At 45.6% G+C, this 21,699-nt stretch overlaps 1 protein-coding gene across 1 annotated transcript in view; it reads left to right on the forward strand.

Annotated features, from left to right (window-relative positions):
- Positions 1 to 21,699, forward strand: part of LOC126176046 (CD151 antigen-like) — a 116,696-nt gene that overhangs the window by 86,484 nt on the left and 8,513 nt on the right. The window contains exon 3 of the mRNA XM_049923177.1: positions 568 to 759. Within this exon, the coding sequence (XP_049779134.1) occupies positions 568 to 759 (192 nt within the window). The remainder of the gene's footprint in view (positions 1 to 567; positions 760 to 21,699) is intronic.

The raw sequence follows: 21,699 nt of genomic DNA on the forward strand, positions 1-21,699 counted from the left end.
GTACGCTCGTCTGAATTATATTTTGGACTGTTAATCATCAAGATTGTACATTGGGATAAACATTTACGATTTAGAGTGTAAACAATGCAACCTGTGGTTTCCATAACGTCTCAGAATATAGACGTTCATACCAGACATAGGACAGTGCTGTGTTTAAACGTTTAGTGGCTCCCCTAAACCCGCTTGCATTTTTTTGATTGATAATTTCTGGCAAGCCAACAGCCAGCTGTGGAGCAGAACAGCACGACCGCGGCGGGGTTACCAGGTACGTGGTGTGGACTTATCACGAAACGAGAAGTCAGTATAAGGTACCCCCCCCCCCCTCCCACCCATTCGTACTCCCGGGCGTGTTACATTGTGTGTGACTAGATGTACCACAAATGTGATGTATTATGTATTTGTTGTTTTAGTGTGTGTCAGTGGGGGTTAGATAGTTCTTGCACGAATTAAACCGTAACAGAATCAGAAAATTGTGTAGTTTGAAAAATTGGTTGATAAATTTGCTAACCCCATCCAGCTCCACATGTCCCGGACGAGTCTGAGTGAAACGAATCTGTCGTGTTGCAGCTGGCCGGCGCGGCGGTGTTCGCCGTGGGCGTGTGGACGCTGGTGGACAAGCAGACGTACATCTCGCTGCTCAGCTCCGCCACGTACGTGGTCGCCGCCTGGGTGCTGGTGGTCGCCGGAGCCGTGACCCTGGCCGTAGCCTTCCTCGGCTGCTGCGGGGTGTGGCGCGAGAACCGCTGCCTCCTGCTCATCGTGAGTAGTAGAGACCCAATCATGTACTGCCATGTGGCGCTTCCTCGTCTCGTTGCGACCGGGCGAGGTGGTGCAGTAGGTAACGCTCTGGACTCGGTTCAGGAGGAGGTGTTTTCAAACCTGTGTCGTGTCATCAAAAAAATGGTTCAAATGGCTCTGAGCACTATGCGACTTAACTTCTGAGGTCATCAGTCGCCTAGAACTTAGAACTAATTAAACCTAACTAACCTAAGGACATCACACACATCCATGCCCGAGGCAGGATTCGAACCTACGACCGTAGCGGTCGTACGGCTCCAGACTGCAGCGCCTAGAATCGCACGGCCACTCCGGCCGGCCGTCGTGTCATCCCATTCTAGGTTTCAAGTGATGTTCGTAAGTCATAAATGTTGGGATTGTTCCTTTCAACAAAGGCAGTTATTTGTTACAATCTTGTCGAACCCGTAGTTCATCTATAGTTCTGTAACACTACCGCTCCTACTATTATACTATAACCTCAAAGCTGGACGCAGTTCGTATAATGAAATTATTTTTATTGAAACAATTACAGTATAAAGAAGCAGTGCAGTGTTACCCTCTGAAAAGAATTTTGTCGTGTTGACCGTGATATACCTAACGGAGGTGACATCGGAAGTGAAAGTCAGAATTACGTAAATATTTTAACAGTAACAAACAGTATTTTACCTATCCACACTGTTCAAAGAATAAAAAAAAGGAAACGGTCGTCAGCCTAATTGGGCATGAGTATGATTGACATTCTTGTTCAAGAAAATAGATATGAATAACTTTAATGGACAGACATAGCCTATAGTTTATCACACGAAAGTGCAATGAACTCTGTCACTAGCAGAGGTTGACGTTAAAGAAATTCTAACAATTATAGAACAACAAAGCTATTCGCTTAAGTATGACAGACAATGACATACACTTTTGCCTTCAAGGCTTTGTCAAACTGAATGGTTTCAATAATATTACTATTAAAGTGCACTTTAGAATCATAAATTGGACATAGATTTAGTATCACTTTTCATACAATTTCCTATCTGACATGAGATGTGAATAAAGTTCACTGCAGAATTATAAATTGGGCATAGGTTTAGTGTTTCTTTTACCAATTACTTTTCTAACTGACATGGGAATAAAAAAAATTTCACTAGCAAACTATTTCTCACTGTCCTCTGAATAAAAGAAGTTACTGTTTCCATAGATAGTAGTATTTCTGTTAATTGTTAACTATCATGAGCATAATAGACAAACTGTCGATCCTATTACATTATTAATATGCACTTTCAATATACAAGAGGAACAAGCACTTAGCAAGCATGAGTATATAATTTCCCATAGTTACAGTTCCCAACCTTTACTGCAGTGAGACACAAAGTTGACATATTCGTAAGATATTGACTCACCTTTTGCAATTTAGAACAGACAGCACTTTGATCATTTACTAAGCTAAACTTTATAAGCCTCGGTTTTAAGAACTTTTAATTTTGAAGTTGACAGCAAACTATTTTAATAACTGTTTGTACTACTTTATTACTTTAAATTCTGTTTTTCACTTTAGTTTTTTAGCAAGCCCACAAACTTTTAAGAAGCAGTTTTAATTGCAAAATTACTTTCAGCAAACATTATCTACTTTAGCACACTCTTTTGCCACATTAACTTTAACTTTCTTTTTACTATGTTCAAGAGGCATTAATTAGTAAAACACTGGACTTTAACATTTTTTCAGTAAGGACACTCGGTTAAGACTTTAAAATGGGAAGGACCCTAAGTGGGTATGTCACAGGGGATAAATCAAGGTAAGTACATAGATTCAGCTATAAGTTACCTTATATTTGAGCACACTAAAACATCCAATGAGCTGATCCTTCAATTTTGTTGGTGACGATGACAGATACCACTTTCAAAACAGACCTAGCTTACAAATCCATCCATCCGAGGCTTTGGCACAATGAAATACGGCACAAAAAGCCTCTCTCGGCACCAACACAATACACGATCTTTACATAAGCTGTTGACACTTTGGTAACTCGTCCCCGACTAACTCTTGGTTCACCTTTTCATTCACGCCAACCACATTTTGCGCGCGCTGCACGATTCCGTTCCCGAGGGGAACCACAACACATTTTATACATATAAAGAACTAAGAGCCCCAAGTGAGGATCAGCAGTTACGTAACACCAACCAAACATATTAAATAAAACGGGACATTTGCAAAATGGTTCAAATGGCTCTGAGCACTATGGGACTTAACAGCTGACGTCGTCAGTCCCCTAGAACTTAGAACTACTTAAACCTAACTAACCTAAGGACATTACACACGTCCATGCTCGAGGCAGGATTCGAACCAGCGACCGTAACGGTCTCGCCGTTCCGGACTGAAGCGCCTAGAACCGCTCGGCCACACCGGCCAGCGAACATTTGCACATATTGACATTTCTACAAAAAATTATTCACACAGAAATTACAATTATATACAGTAAGTTTTGTCCACTCCAAATGAGGCAAAGAATTTAAATAACAGAGACACTACATCGTATAGGAATAAACCATGACATCAAAGTATTTACAAAGGAAAAAGCGAACACTCTTGTGGTATCAATACAATCAAATAATATTTACAATGTTGTTGTTGTTGTTGTTGTTGTTGTGGTCTTCAGTCCTGAGACTGGTTTGATGCAGCTCTCCACGCTACTCTATCCTGTGCAAGCTTCTTCATCTCCCAGTACCTACTGCAACCTACATCCTTCTGAATCTGCTTAGTGTATTCATCTCTTGGTCTCACCCTACGATTTTTACCCTCCACGCTGCCCTCCAATACTAAATTGGTGATCCCTTGCTGCCTCAGAACATGTCCCACCAACCGATCCCTTCTTCTGGTCAAGTTGTGCCACAAACTTCTCTTCTCCCCAATCCTATTCAATACTTCCTCATTAGTTACGTGATCTACCCATCTAATCTTCAGCATTCTTCTGTAGCACCACATTTCGAAAGCTTCTATTCTCTTATTGTCCAAACTATTTACCGTCCATGTTTCGCTTCCATACATGGCTACACTCCATACAAATACTTTCAGAAATGACTTCCTGACACTTAAATCTATATTCGATGTTAACAAATTTCTCTTCTTCAGAAACGCTTTCCTTGCCATTGCCAGTCTACATTTTATATCCTCTCTACTTCGACCATCATCAGTTATTTTGCTCCCCAAATAGCAAAACTCCTTTACTACTTTAAGTGTCTCATTTCCTAATCTAATACCCTCAACATCACCCGACTTAATTCGACTACATTCCATTATCCTCGTTTTGCTTTTGTTGATGTTCATCTTATATCCTCCCTTCAAGACACCATCCATTCCGTTCAACTGCTCTTCCAAGTCCTTTGCTGTCTCTGACAGAATTACAATGTCATCGGCGAACCTCAAAGTTTTTATTTCTTCTCCATGGATTTTAATACCTACTCCGAATTTTTCTTTTGTTTCCTTTACTGCTTGCTCAATATACAGATTGAATAACATCGGGGAGAGGCTACAACCCTGTCTCACTCCCTTCACAACCACTGCTTCCCTTTCATGCCCCTCGACTCTTTACAACTGCCATCTGGTTTCTGTACAAATTGTAAATAGCCTTTCGCTCCCTTTATTTTACCCCTGCCACCTTTAGAATTTGAGAGAGAGTATTCCAGTCAACATTGTCAAAAGCTTTCTCTAAGTCTACAAACGCTAGAAACGTAGGTTTGCCTTTCCTTAATCTTTCATCTAAGATAAGTCGTAAGGTCAGTATTGCCTCACGTGTTCCAGTATTTCTACGGAATCCAAACTGATCTTCCCCGAGGTCGGCTTCTACTAGTTTTTTCATTCGTCTGTAAAGAATTCGTGTTAGTAAAAAGAAAAATTTATGTCAGTACAGCTATGGAGCTCTTGTGTTACAATCTCACTAATCTTCCATTAATTTCTTGTCCTCTTACACGAGCTCAGTAGCAATGCGTTTGCTCTGAGACCGGTTCCAAGATCTGACAAGAGGGCCAGAAATCACGCACTGTGAATAATCTGGCACCCAGGTTTAGATTTTCCGTGATTTCCCTAAATCACTCCGGGCAATTGCCGGGACAGTTCCTTTGAAAGGGCACGGTCGATTTTCTTCCCCATCCTTGAAACAGTCCGAGCTGAAGCTCTGTCTCTAATGGGACAGACTGGTAAAACACTACAGGCGGCCAACTGTAGCGGAACTAACTTCAGACTGTAATGGTGGGCAGAGCACAAGTGTGTCTGTGCACCGAACACTCCTGACGATGGCCCTCCGCAGCCGACGACCCTTATTTTTCCCTTTTTCTTCAACTTAATCGGTAAAACTGGTAACCTTGGAATCTTCCCCAAGAGGTAAAGCTCTGGGATAGTGTTGGAAAAGTACAAAATTCGAAACAATAAGACAAAATCATGCACTATAATTTTGCAGAAACAATCTGGTTTATTTCCACGTTAACGTATCTTTCGATTGAAGACAATATTTTGGAAATTTGTGGTAAGTTTCTATGGGACAAAACTGCTGAGATTACCGGTCTACTTAATCCATCTTAAACGAACTTACGCTAAGGAGAACGCACACACCCATGCCCGAGGGAGGACTCGAACCTCCGACGGGGGAGCCGCACGAACCGTGGCAAGGCTCCTTGGATCAAGTGGCTACTCCGCGCGCCGAGACAATTTCCTAAAACTGGAACAGTGTTGTAATTGTTCTCCTGCACAAGAGAGCAGATAGACATTACATAGAAAATGTATAGATCTACAGGGTGTTTCAAAAATGACCGGTATATTTGAAACGGCAATAAAAACTAAACGAGCAGCGATAGAAATACACCGTATGTTGCAATATGCTTGGGACAACAGTACATTTTCAGGCGGACAAACTTTCGAAATTACTGTAGTTACAATTTTCCACAACAGATGGCGCTGCAAGTGATGTGAAAGATATAGAAAACAATGCAGTCTGTGGGTGCGCCATTCTGTACATCGTCTTTCTGCTGTAAGCGTGTGCTGTTCACAACGTGCAAGTGTGCTGTGGACAACATGGTTTATTCCTTAGAACAGAGGATTTTTCTGGTGTTGGAATTCCACCGCCTAGAACACAGTGTTGTTGCAACAAGACGAAGTTTTCAACGGAGGTTTAATGTAACCAAAGGACCGAAAAGCGATACAATAAAGGATCTGTTTGAAAAATTTCAACGGACTGGGAACGTGACGGATGAACGTGCTGGAAAGGTAGGGCGACCGCATACGGCAACCACAGAGGGCAACGCGCAGCTAGTGCAGCAGGTGATCCAACGGCGGCCTCGGGTTTCCGTTCGCCGTGTTGCAGCTGCGGTCCAAATGACGCCAAGGTCCACGTATCGTCTCATGCGCCAGAGTTTACACCTCTATCCATACTAAATTCAAACGCAGCAACCCCTCAGCGCCGCTACCATTGCTGCACGAGAGACATTCGCTAACGATATAGTGCACAGGATTAATGATGGCGATATGCATGTGGGCAGCATTTGGTTTACTGACGAAGCTTATTTTTACCTGGACGGCTTCGTCAATAAACAGAACTGGCGCATATGGGGAACCGAAAAGCCCCATGTTGCAGTCCCCTCGTCCCTGCATCCTCAAAAAGTACTGGTCTGGGCCGCCATTTCTTCCAAAGGAATCATTGGCCCATTTTTCAGATCCGAAACGATTACTGCATCACGCTATCTGGACATTCTTCGTGAATTTGTGGCGGTACAAACTGCCTTAGACGACACTGCGAACACCTCGTGGTTTATGCAAGATGGTGCCCGGCCACATCGCACGGCCGACGTCTTTAATTTCCTGAATGAATATTTCGATGATCGTGTGATTGCTTTGGGCTATCCGAAACATACAGGAGGCGGCGTGGATTGGCCTCCCTATTCGCCAGACATGAACCCCCTGTGACTTCTTTCTGTGGGGACACTTGAAAGACCAGGTGTACCGCCAAAATCCAGAAACAATTGAACAGCTGAAGCAGTACATCTCATCTGCATGTGAAGCCATTCCGCCAGACACGTTGTCAAAGGTTTCGGGTAATTTCATTCAGAGACTACGCCATATTACTGCTACGCATGGTGGATATGTGGAAAATATCGTACTATAGAGTTTCCCAGACCGTAACGCCATCTGTTGTTGACAATTGTAACTACTGTAATTTCGAAAGTTTGTCTGCCTGAAAATGTACTGTTGTCCCAAGCATATTGCAACAAACGGTGTATTTCTGTCGCTGCTCGTTTAGTTTGTATTGCCATTTCAAATATACCGGTCATTTTTGAAACACCCTGTATGAACCTCCTCTCTACAATGTACGTGCAAGATGTAATGTACACTGATCATCTGGAACATTATCACCACCGACCTACTATCGAAATAAACCCGTCCAGGGGATAGGAGCGTAACCTACCGAAGAATGGTTGCGAGTCAGACACACGGAGCGTGTAGTATCAGTAAGCGTGCTCTCCTTGTGTAGAATGGCTAAGGCGTGCTATCTATCTAAGTTTGACAGAGGGCAGATTGTGGTGGCCCGGAGGCTCGGCACGAGCATTTCCGAAACTGCACGAATTGCCGGGTGTTCGAGGAGTGCTGTGGTGAGTATCTTCAACCGTGGCGAAACCAAGGTGAAAACACGTTCAGACTGGACATGGGTCGTTCGCGAACTAACGGGTCCAAAGGAACGAATTCTAAGGAACGGTCTTTCATAGTTCACTTCAGTCGCGGCTTTCTACTTGTAGTTTCTAGGAACGGGAAACGGTCGGTCTCGTTCCCACAACGGCTCGTCGGCCAGTCTCGTTCCAGCCTCGGTCCCGTACCCATCTGTCTCAGTCTCGCTCGGGCAGACTCGTCCTTCTTCGCGTGGCCACTCGTCGCAGTAACACTGCTGACTGCTTGTGGTTAATTCCTTATCGACTTACTCGTTTCGTTGGCTGCGCGCGTCCATTCTAGATCAGTTTCAAACCTTTTTTCAACTTTGAACTTCTGGTTCTTTTCGTATTCTCTTCACCGTCCACGACCGATAATTAAAATGTATTTTGTAATTACGTCAATTACAAAAAAATTACGTGGTATGTAATATATACTTCACTATTTCGATAAACAGCAGAGGAAATACTTGTAAAAAGGCAAGATTTTTTGTTATTACACATGCAAAGGACTTCGGCACGGCACACACGAGTGGCCATTTTCCGTTATTTTTATCCAAAGTAAAAGAGCTTGTTCATTGTTATGGAAGGCAGACTGACTTACAACCAAATAAAGCCCGTGCTTCGTAATCGAGTGTATGGTGTCACATTTTGTAAAGAGAATATGATAAGTCCTACAATATTATTTCAGTGGTACAGGGAGGCGCACGAAAAATCGGCCCCGGGAACTAGACTGCTCATTGTCGCTTACCAATCGTCATATATTGTTTCGAAGTTGTTTGCATTAGCTTATTTGTTATTTGTTCACTGCCTAATTATTACATCTTTATCTATATTGCTCGTAGCGGCCAACAAATCGTGCATAAATGGTGAGCAGTCTGTACCCGGGGCCGGTTTTGTGTGCGCCACCTTATATTATTTCACTGCGATCAGACACATAACGCTGCAGTTGGCTAAACGAGATGTTTTACAGAATCACGAAAATTACAAGTGTTATGAATAAAAACTCTGTACTCCAGGGGGGAGGCAAGTACCCCTCTTGGCGCCTTCCATCTTCAGTCACCTACACTGCTAACTTTTATTTTTCATAAGAACCGTATACCAAGCACAATGAACGGTGAACGAGTAAAAGTGAACGGTTCCCAAAAAAAGAACGATCACCAGTGAACTAGTTCCCAAGGATGAACGACTTTGCCCATCTCTAGTTGAGAGGTGATGGTGTTGGGCGGCCACCTATCTTAACAGATGTCAGATGGTCCAAGCTGGGTAGACTGGTAAAGCAGGACAGACGGCAAACTGTGGCGGAACTAACTTCAGACTTAATGCTGGATAGACTACAAGTATGCCTGAACACACAGTGCAACGAACACTCCTAACCACGGCCTCCGCAACCGACGACCCATGCATGTGCCAATGTTAACACCACGACACCGGGTACTAAGACTGAAGTGGGCAAGTGACCTTCGCCACTGGGCGTTGACGAAGTTCCAGGGTGTTGCATGGTCTGATGACTCCCAATACCTTCTTCATCGTCCCGATGGTAGGGCGCGAGTTCGTCGTCTTCCAGGGAGAAGCTCCTTGGAACGTATACTTTAGCAACTGGTGATGGCTCCATCATGCTCTGGGCAACTTTCACGTGGGCGTACATGGGTCCAGTGGAGCTCGTTCAAGGCGCCATGAGGGCCAAGGAGTATAGTACACTGATAGCAGAGCATCCCTTCATGACGATCATGTGGCATTTTTATACGAGATAATGCATTATGTTACAAGACCAGGAATGTGATGGATTGGTTCAAGGAACATAGTGACGAGTTGCAGTTGATGTCTTCGGCCCCCAACTCGCCAGATATGAATCTGATCGAACACATCCGGGATGTGATTGAAAGTGGCACCAGAGCTCATCACCCCCACTCCCGGAATTTACAGGAGTTACATGACTTGCGTGTTCAGTGACCTACGAACGCCTCATTGCTTCCATGCCACGACGCGTCGCCGCTGTTATCCGTGCCAAAGGTGGACCTGCCGGCTATTAGGTAGGGGGTCACAATATTCTGACTGATTAGTGTATTACTCCTGGCCTCCCCTTGGGCTTGTCCTCCAGCAGAGCCGGTTTGCATTATCTGCAGGAAGAGGGAGCGATTTGGTCCAATCTGGATATCATAGGTCCGTCTTTCCATAATGCTTGTAAATGGATTGACCTGACGGGCTACTGTGCTAGCTGAAGGGCTGGTGACTTTACCAGGACGGCAGGTGATATCCAGCACTTGGAGGGAAGAAAGTTTTGAAAAGTCCAGTCAGTAAGAAGCATTTTGTAGAGGACCGCTGTTCTTGGAAGCTGGCAGCGACCAATGACGTGCTTGCATTTTACTGCTAACTTTGGTTAGATGAAAGGCATGGACATTAAAGCAGTTTCATCGAGCTGTTTGGAGCTGCTGGCATGGAGGAATCTGCTCCATACGTTCACAAGTGTAGGACGCAAGCGACGGGGCAGTTGATGTTTTAAGAGTGTGCATACACACGGTTGTTCATAAGTACCTCTGCGGTTTCAGAAGACCGCAGAAGAAAAACTACAAGACATACAGAAAATCACAAGTAACAGTGGATAAAACATCTCTCCAAGTTTCCAGAATGAGATTTTCACTCTGCAGCGGAGTGTGCGCTGATATGAAACTTCCTGGTAGATTAAAACTGTGTGCCCGACCGAGACTCGAACTCGGGACCTTTGCCTTTCGCGGGCAAGTGCTCTACCATCTGAGCTACCGAAGCACGACTCACTCCCGGTCTCACAGCTTTACTTCTGCCAGTATCTCGTCTCCTACCTTCCAAACTTTACAGAAGCTCTCCTGCGAACCTTGCAGAACTAGCACTCCTGAAAGAAAGGATATTGCGGAGACTTGGCTTAGCCACAGCCTGTGGAATGTTTCCAGAATGAGATTTTCACTCTGCAGCGGAGTGTGCGCTGATATGAAACTTCCTGGCAGATTAAAACTGTGTGCCCGACCTTTCTTTCAGGAGTGCTAGTTCTGCAAGGTTCGCAGGAGAGCTTCTGTAAAGTTTGGAAGGTAGGAGACGAAATACTGGCAAAAGTAAAGCTGTGAGACCGGGCGTGAGTCGTGCTTCGGTAGCTCACATGGTAGAGCACTTGCCCGGGAAAGGGAAAGGTCCCGAGTTCGAGTCTCGGTCGGGCACATAGTTTTAATCTGCCAGGAAGTTTCATCTCTCCAAGTTTTTTACCCATATTGCAGGTTCTCAATACGGGCATCGTTTGTAATGCAGCGAATGTCAATAGCTGCGTGCGATTCATTCCAGTCGCTGCAGCTGCTGCTGTCAAATGGTTCAAATGGCTCTGAGCACTATGGGACTTAACTTCTGAGGTCATCAGTCCCCTAGAACTTAGAACTACTTAAACGTAACTAACCTAAGGGCATCACACACATCCATGCCCGAGGCAGGATTCGAACCTGCGACCGTAGCGGTCCCGCGGTTCCAGACTGTAGCGCCTTTAACCGCTTGGCCACCCCGGCCGGCGCTGCTGCTGTCCGGAAAGGTGCAGCATCAGCAGCACGCTTTGGGGAGTTGTTCATTGGGTTGAAAGCCTCTTAGGATTTGGTGCCGGCTACTGAAATCAACGTAATACAATATTTCGGAGAGCCAGCTGTCCGTTATCTTCAGGAGAACGCAGCTGCCGCTGTGTACCGCTGAAACCTGGAGCCATGACTGCAAGTCATCTTCCTACATAGGCCCGCGTATCGTACACGGCGCATGCGCCTCTCATCACAGTTGCTGTCCTCGAAGACTGAACTGGTGACGCCACCCTTCGTAGTTCACTGGTGGCAACGATGTATCGCACCCAGAGACTGTTTACTAACACTCCGGTTAGCAGCACCTGAGAACGTTCTGTTTCAATGGGGGATATAGGCCGGCCGCGGTGGCCGAGCGGTTCTAGGCGCTCCAGTCCGGAACCGCGCTGCTGCTACAGTCGCAGGTTCTAATCCTGCCTCGGGCATGGATGTGTGTGATGTCCTTAGGTTAGTTAGGTTTAAGTAGTTCTAAGTCTAGGGGACTGATGACCTCAGAAGTTGAGTCCCATAGTGCTCAGAGCCATTTGAACCAGCCATTCAATGCGGGATAGTGCAGTGTTGACGTCCTGCTAAGAGGAAAGCCACACTCTCTATTATTGTCTGCCAACCTAATATCAATTGCCTCTTTATAAACACCGTTCTAAAAACCGGGAGTATTGGCAACAATCACTTTCTCATCAAATTTCATGCTGCGTCTCTTGTTTGAGCAGTGTTCTGCTACCACCCATTTTTTTCGGTGGTGCAGTTTTGCCGGAGGGGTATGAAGAGGAGTATAGGTCTGTGACCTTTGTTCCTTATCTTGGGAGCATATCATTTAAGAGTGGAATGATTTTAATAAGTTTTAACATTAAGAGAGTGTTCGGCCCACCTTCCAAGACTAGGGCATTACTCGACTCTGTAAAAGATGATTTGGGGCTTAGGAAGCCCGGCATATACACTCCAGGAAATGGAAAAAAGAACACATTGACACCGGTGTGTCAGACCCACCATACTTGCTCCGGACACTGCGAGAGGGCTGTACAAGCAATGATCACACGCACGGCACAGCGGACACACCAGGAACCGCGGTGTTGGCCGTCGAATGGCGCTAGCTGCGCAGCATTTGTGCACCGCCGCCGTCAGTGTCAGCCAGTTTGCCGTGGCATACGGAGCTCCATCGCAGTCTTTAACACTGGTAGCATGCTGCGACAGCGTGGACGTGAACCGTATGTGCAGTTGACGGACTTTGAGCGAGGGCGTATAGTGGGCATGCGGGAGGCCGGGTGGACGTACCGCCGAATTGCTCAACACGTGGGGCGTGAGGTCTCCACGGTACATCGATGTTGTCGCCAGTGGTCGGCGGAAGGTGCACGTACCCGTCGACCTGGGACCGGACCGCAGCGACGCACGGATGCACGCCAAGACCGTAGGATCCTACGCAGTGCCGTAGGGGACCGCACCGCCACTTCCCAGCAAATTAGGGACACTGTTGCTCCTGGGGTATCGGCGAGGACCATTCGCAACCGTCTCCATGAAGCTGGGCTACGGTCCCGCACACCGTTAGGCCGTCTTCCGCTCACGCCCCAACATCGTGCAACCCGCCTCCAGTGGTGTCGCGACAGGCGTGAATGGAGGGACGAATGGAGACGTGTCGTCTTCAGCGATGAGAGTCGCTTCTGCCTTGGTGCCAATGATGGTCGTATGCGTGTTTGGCGCCGTGCAGGTGAGCGCCACAATCAGGACTGCATACGACCGAGGCACACAGGGCCAACACCCGGCATCATGGTGTGGGGAGCGATCTCCTACACTGGCCGTACACCACTGGTGATCGTGCACGGTACATCCAAACCGTCATCGAACCCATCGTTCTACCATTCCTAGACCGGCAAGGGAACTTGCTGTTCCAACAGGACAATGCACGTCCGCATGTATCCCGTGCCACCCAACGTGCTCTAGAAGGTGTAAGTCAACTACCCTGGCCAGCAAGATCTCCGGATCTGTCCCCCATTGAGCATGTTTGGGACTGGATGAAGCGTCGTCTCACGCGGTCTGCACGTCCAGCACGAACGCTGGTCCAACTGAGGCGCCAGGTGGAAATGGCATGGCAAGCCGTTCCACAGGACTACATCCAGCATCTCTACGATCGTCTCCATGGGAGAATAGCAGCCTGCATTGCTGCGAAAGGTGGATATACACTGTACTAGTGCCGACATTGTGCATGCTCTGTTGCCTGTGTCTAGGTGCCTGTGGTTCTGTCAGTGTGATCATGTGATGTATCTGACCCCAGGAATGTGTCAATAAAGTTTCCCCTTCCTGGGACAATGAATTCACGGTGTTCTTATTTCGATTTCCAGGAGTGTATAAACTTCCGTGTCATTGTCAGAAGAAGCCAGGCATATATAAACTTCCACGTCCTTGTGAGAAGGCTTACATCGGCCGTTCGATTCGCACACTTCAGGACAGCTGCGTGGAACTTCGCCGTCATACGAGAAAAATCGGCGGTAACAGAACACTGCTTAAACGAGGGGCGCAGGATGAAATTTGAAGATACTGTGATAGTTGCTAACACTTCCGGTTTTTGGAACAATGTTCACAAAGAGGCAATTGAAATTAGTTTGGCAGACAGTTTGATTAATACAGATCATGGTTTTCTTCTAACCAGAACGTGGAACCCTGTAGTATCCCCCCTGAAAACAGAACGTTCTTCGATGAGGCCAGCCCGAGTGTATGAAAATAGCCTTTGAGTGCTACGCATCGTTACCGCCAGTGTTCTACCAGGGGGGCGCCACCAGCCCAGTCTTCGAGGGCAGTGCAGTCACCGCGGGCAGTGCAGTCACCGCGTACGGTAAGGAGACCTGGATATATAGGACGACAGCCTTCGCATCAGTGTTCACCGCGACTTAGCAGCAGCAGCATTCTCCTGAACATGGTGGACAGCTGGATCGCGGAAATATTGAATCACGTTACTTTAAGGATGTCCGCCCCCGGTAGCTGAGTGGTCAGTATGACCCTTTGGCCCCGGGTTCGATTCTCGGTTGGTTGTTACCGATAACAACCATACGGTTCCTGCTACAAAAATAAATGCCACCACCGACCGTCAGTCCTGGTTGTCAGGCCATATAGGGGGCGACCCTCACGTTGGTATCCTACCACTGTCCGGGGCGCCTCCAGACACGTCTTCTGCCTGGAGTCTTATTGACTGGAGTAGATTTGTCTTCAGTGATGAGTCCTGCTTTAAACTGAGACCTGATGACCGGCAAAAACATGTCTGGAGAGGCCCCAGGTAGTGGTGGGATGGCATCTATCTACATCTACATCTACATTTATACTCCGCAAGCCACCCAACGGTTTGTCGCGGAGGGCACTTTACGTGCCACTGTCATTACCTCCCTTTTCTGTTCCAGTCGCGTATGGTTCGCGGGAAGAACGACCGTCTGAAAGCCTCCGTGCGCGCTCGAATCCCTCTAATTTTACATTCGTGATCTCCTCGGGAGGTATAAGTAGGGGGAAGCAATATATTCGATACCTCATCCAGAAACGCACCCTCTGGAAACCTGGCGAGCAAGCTTCACAGCGATGCAGAGCGCCTCTCTTGCAGACTCTGCCACTTGAGTTTGCTAAACATCTCCGTAACGCTATCACGGTCACCAAATAACCCTGTGACGAAACGCGCCGCTCTTCTTTGGATCTTCTCTATCTCCTCTGTCAACCCGATCTGGTACGGTTCCCACACTGATGAGCAATACTCAAGTATAGGTCGAACGAGTGTTTTGTAAACCACCTCCTTTGTTGATGGACTACGTTTTCTAAGGACTCTCCCAATTAATCTCAACCTGGTACCCGCCTTACCAACAATTAATTTTATATGATCATTCCACTTCAAATCGTTCCGCACGCATACTCCCAGATATTTTACAGAAGTAACTGCTATCAGTGTTTGTTCCGCTATCATATAATCATACAATAAAGGATCCTTCTTACTATGTATTCGCAATACATTACATTTGTCTATGTTGAGGGTCAGTTGCCACTCCCTGCACCAAGTGCCTATCCGCTGCAGATCTTCCTGCATTTCGCTATAATTTTCTAATGCTGAAACTTCTCTGTATACTCTGTATACTACAGCTGCGTGGAACGTCCGACACTATCTACTAGGTCATTTATATATATTGTGAAAAGTAATGGTCCCATAACACTCCCCTGTGGCACGCCAGAGGTTACTTTAACGTCTGTAGACGTCTCTCCATTGATAACAACATGCTGTGTTCTGTTTGCTAAAAACTCTTAAATCCAGCCACACAGCTGGTCTGATATTCCGTGGGCTCTTACTTTGTTTATCAGGCGACAGTGCGGAACTGTATCGAACGCCTTCCGGAAGTCAAGGAAAATAGCATCTACCTGGTACCCTGTATCTAATATTTTCTGGGTCTCATGAACAAATAAAGCGAGTTGGGTCTCACACGATCGCTGTTTCCGGAGTCCATGTTGATTCTGGGTTTCCAAAAACGACATGATACGCGAGCAAAAAACAGGTTCTAAAATTCTACAACAGATCGACGTCAGAGATATTGGTCTATAGTTTTGCGCATCTGCTCGACGACCCTTCTTGAAGACTGGGGCTACCTGTGCTCTTTTCCAATCATTTGGAACCTTCCGTTCCTCTAGAGACTTGCGGTACACGGCTGTTAGAAGGGGGGCAAGTTCTTTTGCGTACTCTGTGTAGAATCGAATTGGTATCCCGTCAGGTCCAGTGGACTTTCCTCTGTTGAGTGATTCCAGTTGCTTTTCTATTCCTTGGACACTTATTTCGATGTCAGCCATTTTTTCGTTTGTGCGAGGATTTAGAGAAGGAACTGCCGTGCGGTCTTCCTGTGTGAAACAGCTTTGGAAAAAGGTGTTTAGTATTTCAGCTTTACGCGTGTCATCCTCTGTTTCAATGCCATCATCATCCCGGAGTGTCTGGATATGCTGTTTCGACCCACTTACTGATTTAACGTAAGACCAGAACTTCCTAGGATTTTCTGTCAAGTCGGTACATAGAATTTTACTTTCGAATTCACTGAACACTTCACGCATAGCCCTCCTTACGCTAACTTTGACGTCGTTTAGCTTCTGTTTGTCTGAAAGGTTTTGGCTGCGTTTAAACTTGCAGTGAAGCTCTCTTTGCTTTCGCAGTAGTTTCCTAACTTTGTTGTTGAACCACGGTGAGTTTTTCCCGTCCATCATAGTTTTTCTCGGCACGTACCTGTCTCAAACGCATTTTACGATTGCCTAGAACTTTTTCCATAAACACTCAACATTGTCAGTGTCGGAACAGAAATTTTCGTTTTGATCTGTTAGGTAGTCTGAAATCTGCCTTCTATTACTCTTGATAATCAGATAAACCTTCCTGCTTTTTTTATATTCCTATTAACTTCCATATTCAGGGATGCTGCAACGGCCTTGTGATCACTGATTCCCTGTTCTACACTTACAGAGTCGAAAAGTTCGGGTCTGTTTGTTATCAGTAGGTCCAAGATGTTATCTCCACGAGTCGGTTCTCTGTTTAATTGTTCGAGGTAATTTTCGGATAGTGCACTCAGTATAATGTCACTCGATGCTCTGTTCCTACCACCCGTCCTAAACATCTGAGTGTCCCTGTCTATATCTGGTAAATTGAAATCTCCACCTAAGACTATAACATGCTGAGAAAATTTATGTGAAATGTATTCCAAATTTTCTCTCAGCTGTTCTGCCACTAATGCTGCTGAGTCGGGGAGTCAGTAAAAGGAGCCAATTATTAACCTAGCTCGGTTGTTGAGTGTAACCTCCACCCATAATACTTCACAGGAACTATCCACTTCTACCTCACTACAGGATAAACTACTACTAACAGCGACAAACACGCCACCACCGGTTGCATGCAATCTATCCTTTCTAAACCCGTCTGTGCCTTTGTAAAAATTTCGGCAGAATTTATCTCTGGCTTCAGCCAGCTTTCTGTACCTATAACGATTTCAGCTTCGGTGCTTTCTATTAGCGCTTGAAGTTCCGGTACTTTACCAATGCAGCTTCGGCAGTTTACAATTACAATACCGATTGCTGCTTGGCCCCCGCATGTCCTGACTTCGCCCCGCACCCTTTGAGGCTGTTGCCCTTTCTGTACTTGCCCGAGGCCATCTAACCTAAAAAACCGCCCAGTCCACGCCACACAACCCCTGCTACCCGTGTAGCCGCTTGCTGCGTGTAGTGGACTCCTGACCTGTCCAGCGGAACCCGAAACCCCACCACCCTATGGCGCAAGTCGAGGAATCTGCAGAACCGTCTCAGCCTCTGATTCAGACCCTCCACTCGGCTCTGTACCAAAGGTCCGCAGTCAGTCCTGTCGACGATGCTGCAGATGGTGAGCTCTGCTTTCATCCCGCTAGCGAGACTGGCAGTCTTTACCAAATCAGATAGCCGCCGGAAGCCAGAGAGGATTTCCTCCGATCCATAGCGACACACATCATTGGTGCCGACATGAGCGACCACCTGCAGATGGGTGCACCCTGTACCCTTCAAGGCATCCGGAAGGACCCTTTCCACATCTGGAATGACTCCCCCCGGTATGCACACGGAGTGCACATTGGTTTTCTTCCCCTCTCTTGCCTGGCTGTTGTCCACCATACAGCCCGACAACCAGGAGTGCTGTCTGGGGTGACATTTCATTTTATAGCACTTTGGTTGTTATCCGAGCCACCCTACATCACAGCGGTACGTCGACGATACTCTACGTCCGTTTTGCTGCCCTTCGTAGCAAAGCCATTCTGGGCTTACATTTCAGCAAGGTAATGCCTGCCCGGTCACGACGAGAGTTTCTACTGCTTGTCTTCCTGCTTACCAGACCCTACCTTGTCCAGCAAGGTCGGAGTATCCATCCCTAATTGAGAACGTTTTGGTCGTTATGGGGAGAATCCTTCAACCAGCTCCGGATTTTGACAATCTGACGCACCAGGCGGACAGAATTTGGCACGATATCCCTCAGGAAGACATCTGATAGCTCTATCGATCAGTACCAAGCCAAATAAGTGTTTGCGTGAGGGCTAGAGGCGGACCAACCCATTACTGACTTGCTCAGTTGTCGAAGCTATTTCTCTTGAATAAACCATCCAATTTTTCTGCAACTGTATTAATTTGTTTGTCTGTACAATTACATCACATCTACCGATATCCGTCCCATTCGGATAATTCTTTCGTGGTGCGTCGCTTTTTGACTTAGAGTGTATTTTATTTTTTCAAAATGGAAGGAAGAATTCCACAATGTCTGCACCAATGTAACATTTTATTCTCAGATAGCTAGGCCTTGAAGAGATCAATTTCTTGACACTTCATTTACACAGATAGCGACAGCTATTCATGAAGTATTTCAATTTTCTCTCAGATCAGTAATTATGTTTTTCTTAACTACCCCGATTATTTTCAAGTACTTAAATATTTATTTTTCTTAACAGATCAATTTGATATCCATTTTGTCCATTTACAACACTTCGTCTGGCTGTCAAAATTTTGACAAAATTTTCCTCTCAAATCATTAATTAATTTTTTCTTATTATCCTGGTTACTTTCAAGCAATTAAATCGTTCTGTACGAAACTAGATCTCATGCTGATCAGTTTGCTACCCCATTTGTCCATTTCCTACTCCTAGTTTCAATATGGAAATTCGGACAAAAACTCATTGCGCAATTACTAGAGTCTTATTTTCGCTCCTACGTAATTACAGTGGCCTCGCGTGTTGCGTGTAGAAGGGTTGTTCAGAATGTAACGACCTATCTACCTAATGCGCATTTCCATTGTGCAGAGTCCAAGGACGAACGGTTTCCTCGACATCTTGTCTCATCGTTGTGTGAGAAGCAGTCGAAACATCTTGTCACCGTCCATTCTGTGAAAGTTTAATAAGACTGTTCGATAGAAAGTGAAGCCTGAATATGTGTTAGTCGATTTTTGAGTGCTCAGATGTTGAAACCTGTTGAAAATGGTGTTAAATAGCCATCAACGAACAAACTCGACTGGGACTTCAGTTATTCATCGCAGATGTTTTTAACACTCAAGTGAACGATGAAATCGTGTTAACATTTTTTAACGAAGGTCAAAGAGGTTCTGGTCTGAAAGCGTTTTGGAAACGATGCCGGGATGAAAAAACAGTGAACCAATGGTTTAATAGTTGCAGCAGATGAGTACGACACGGAAATTCGAAACATCGTGGATCGATATCATAATTTTCTTTAAGTAACGATGATAATTATATACAGAAGTAAAGTAACATTCAACATTTTTTGTTACCATACATTTTTTCTATTTATTATACGAAATGGCCACCTTTTTCTTGGGTTACAAACATAATGCACTTAAGCCACGACCCAAATTAAAATCCCTTACAAATAATTTGCTGTTTGAAACCCAACCACCACAAGCTAGGAATAACGTCGAATACGCTCGTATACCCAAATATGAGAAACTGAAAAGCAGTGTGTGTTACTAAAAATATTTTTAATGTCCAAGAAGCTCTTAAAGTATCTACAATTTGCGTTTGGAGAGAGGGAGATAAGTGAAGTCACTATCCTGTTCCCGACACATGAAGGGAATCCAATAGTTTCAGTGCAAGGCCTTCGGTAAATCAATTTCATCAACTGGAACAGCGTCTGAAGTGTTAGTTTCCAAATGAATCTTTTGGCCACTTAAAATGTATTTTCATGGAAATTCGTAAAAGTCTCAGAAACCAGCGGTTGAGGAGTTTCAACTGGTGAATACCTAAATACGTCCTTAGTAATAAACAACTTTTTCACTTACTTGTTTGTTTATTGTTTAGCAAGTTTCACCTATGATTATGAGATCAAAAAATAGTTTTATTTCATTAATAAAATGTAAAAGAATCGTATTTTTAAGAACTGAAAATTAAATCAATCCCCAAATATCTGCAGTCAGTCGCTAGGAAAACTGTTTGCGTGCAGATGTTTATGTATTTCGGTTAACATTCATAAGTTGCAGTTAAACTTATACCACAATTTTCGCATTCAAAAATTAAACTACATGTGGTGCTATGAATACGTTGTGCTGTGAAGGCCTTGTGAACCGTGCACGGAACACTGATTCCAGCATAATTAAAGACAAAGCTCTAAACCTCCACAAACAAAACGGAGACAGAATAGGCTCGCACTAAAGCACTCACCATGCACTGTGAACCTCCCACAGCAAACTCAAGCAGATTAAGCAAAACCAGTTTCTGGCTGCAGACAAAAGGAAGCCCCCCCTAGCCAAGAGTGCCCATATTCGGGGCCAAGAGGTAAGGGGGAGGGGGTTGCGGAGCCCTTCCCCCTATCTCTCAGGGAAAGAAAAAAATATAGTGTTTGCATGTGTTTTTCTTTCAGAAAATGATTTCAAAGTTGGTATTACGCAGGTTTATGATAGTGTTGCAACTGGTCCTTTATTGTGGCTAGTTAGAAGACGGCTTTTGTCTTCCAAAATATTAAAAATACTTCATATCCCCCACCCCAAGTTTACCCCCCCCCCCCTTACAAACTACTCTTGCTCTTAGGCCAAGTGGTCTGGAAATGTCTCACCCTCTCTGTTTCGGCGATACATGGCACAGTTCTCAACACTGTAATGAAAATGTGGAGCCGAAAAACGTACGTAAATATACTGTAGCAATCACTACGTCACGGTTTTTTGTAGTGGACACTCATGCACATCTCAAGACTGGTCGGAAATGACGACGCCAAAAAAAATATAAATCGGATAATAGCCTCCACAGACTCGAAAATGATGTATCCCAATTCTTCTAAAACAGCAGCTGACAGTAAAATGTTAAGTTCAAACACTTTATATGTGAACAGAATGAGACTTTCACTCTGCAGCGGAGTGTGCGCTGATATGAAACTTCGTGGCAGATTAAAACTGTGTGCCCGACCGAGACTCGAACTCGGGACCTTTGCCTTTCGCGGACAAAGGCAAAGGTCCCGAGTTCGAGTCTCGGTCGGGCACACAGTTTTAATCTGCCAGAAAGTTTCATATCAGCGCACACTCCGCTGCAGAGTGAAAATCTCATTGTGGAAACATCCCCCAGGCTGTGGCTAAGCCATGTCTCCGCAATATCCTTTCTTTCAGGAGTGCTAGTTCTGCAAGGTTCGCAGGAGAGCTTCTGTAAAGTTTGGAAGGTAGGAGACGAGATACTGGCAGAAGTAAAGCTGTGAGACCGGGCGTGAGTCGTGCTTCGGTAGTTCAGATGGTAGAGCTCTTGCCCGCGAAAGGCAAAGGTCCCGAGTTCGAGTCTCGGTCGGGCACACAGTTTTAATCCGCCAGGAAGTTTCACTTTATTTGTGAATTGAAGGTGGAAGACGGGGGAAAGGAAAGGAAAGGGATTACTGATGTCAGCTACATCTGGATATTACACGGAATCAGCAGCGACGAGTGAAAATGTGTGCCGGACCGATATTCGGACCCGGGATTCCCTGCTTAATTTCTTTGTTATTGTTCGATGCATTCGGTCGTGTCGGACGTCAAATGACCACCGATTGAAGTTGATCGTTGATCCCTTCACTCAGTTTTCTTTATTATAGAGAACAGCTCTCTGACCAGGTACGCTGAGCTACCGTGCCGGGAACTTAGTATGCAGATGCGTCAACCACTGCGCCACCCGGACACAGTTTTTACCGCAACTGCGCGGACTATCCC

Source organism: Schistocerca cancellata, chromosome 3 (assembly GCF_023864275.1).
Source record: "Schistocerca cancellata isolate TAMUIC-IGC-003103 chromosome 3, iqSchCanc2.1, whole genome shotgun sequence".
Taxonomy (NCBI): domain Eukaryota; kingdom Metazoa; phylum Arthropoda; class Insecta; order Orthoptera; family Acrididae; genus Schistocerca; species Schistocerca cancellata.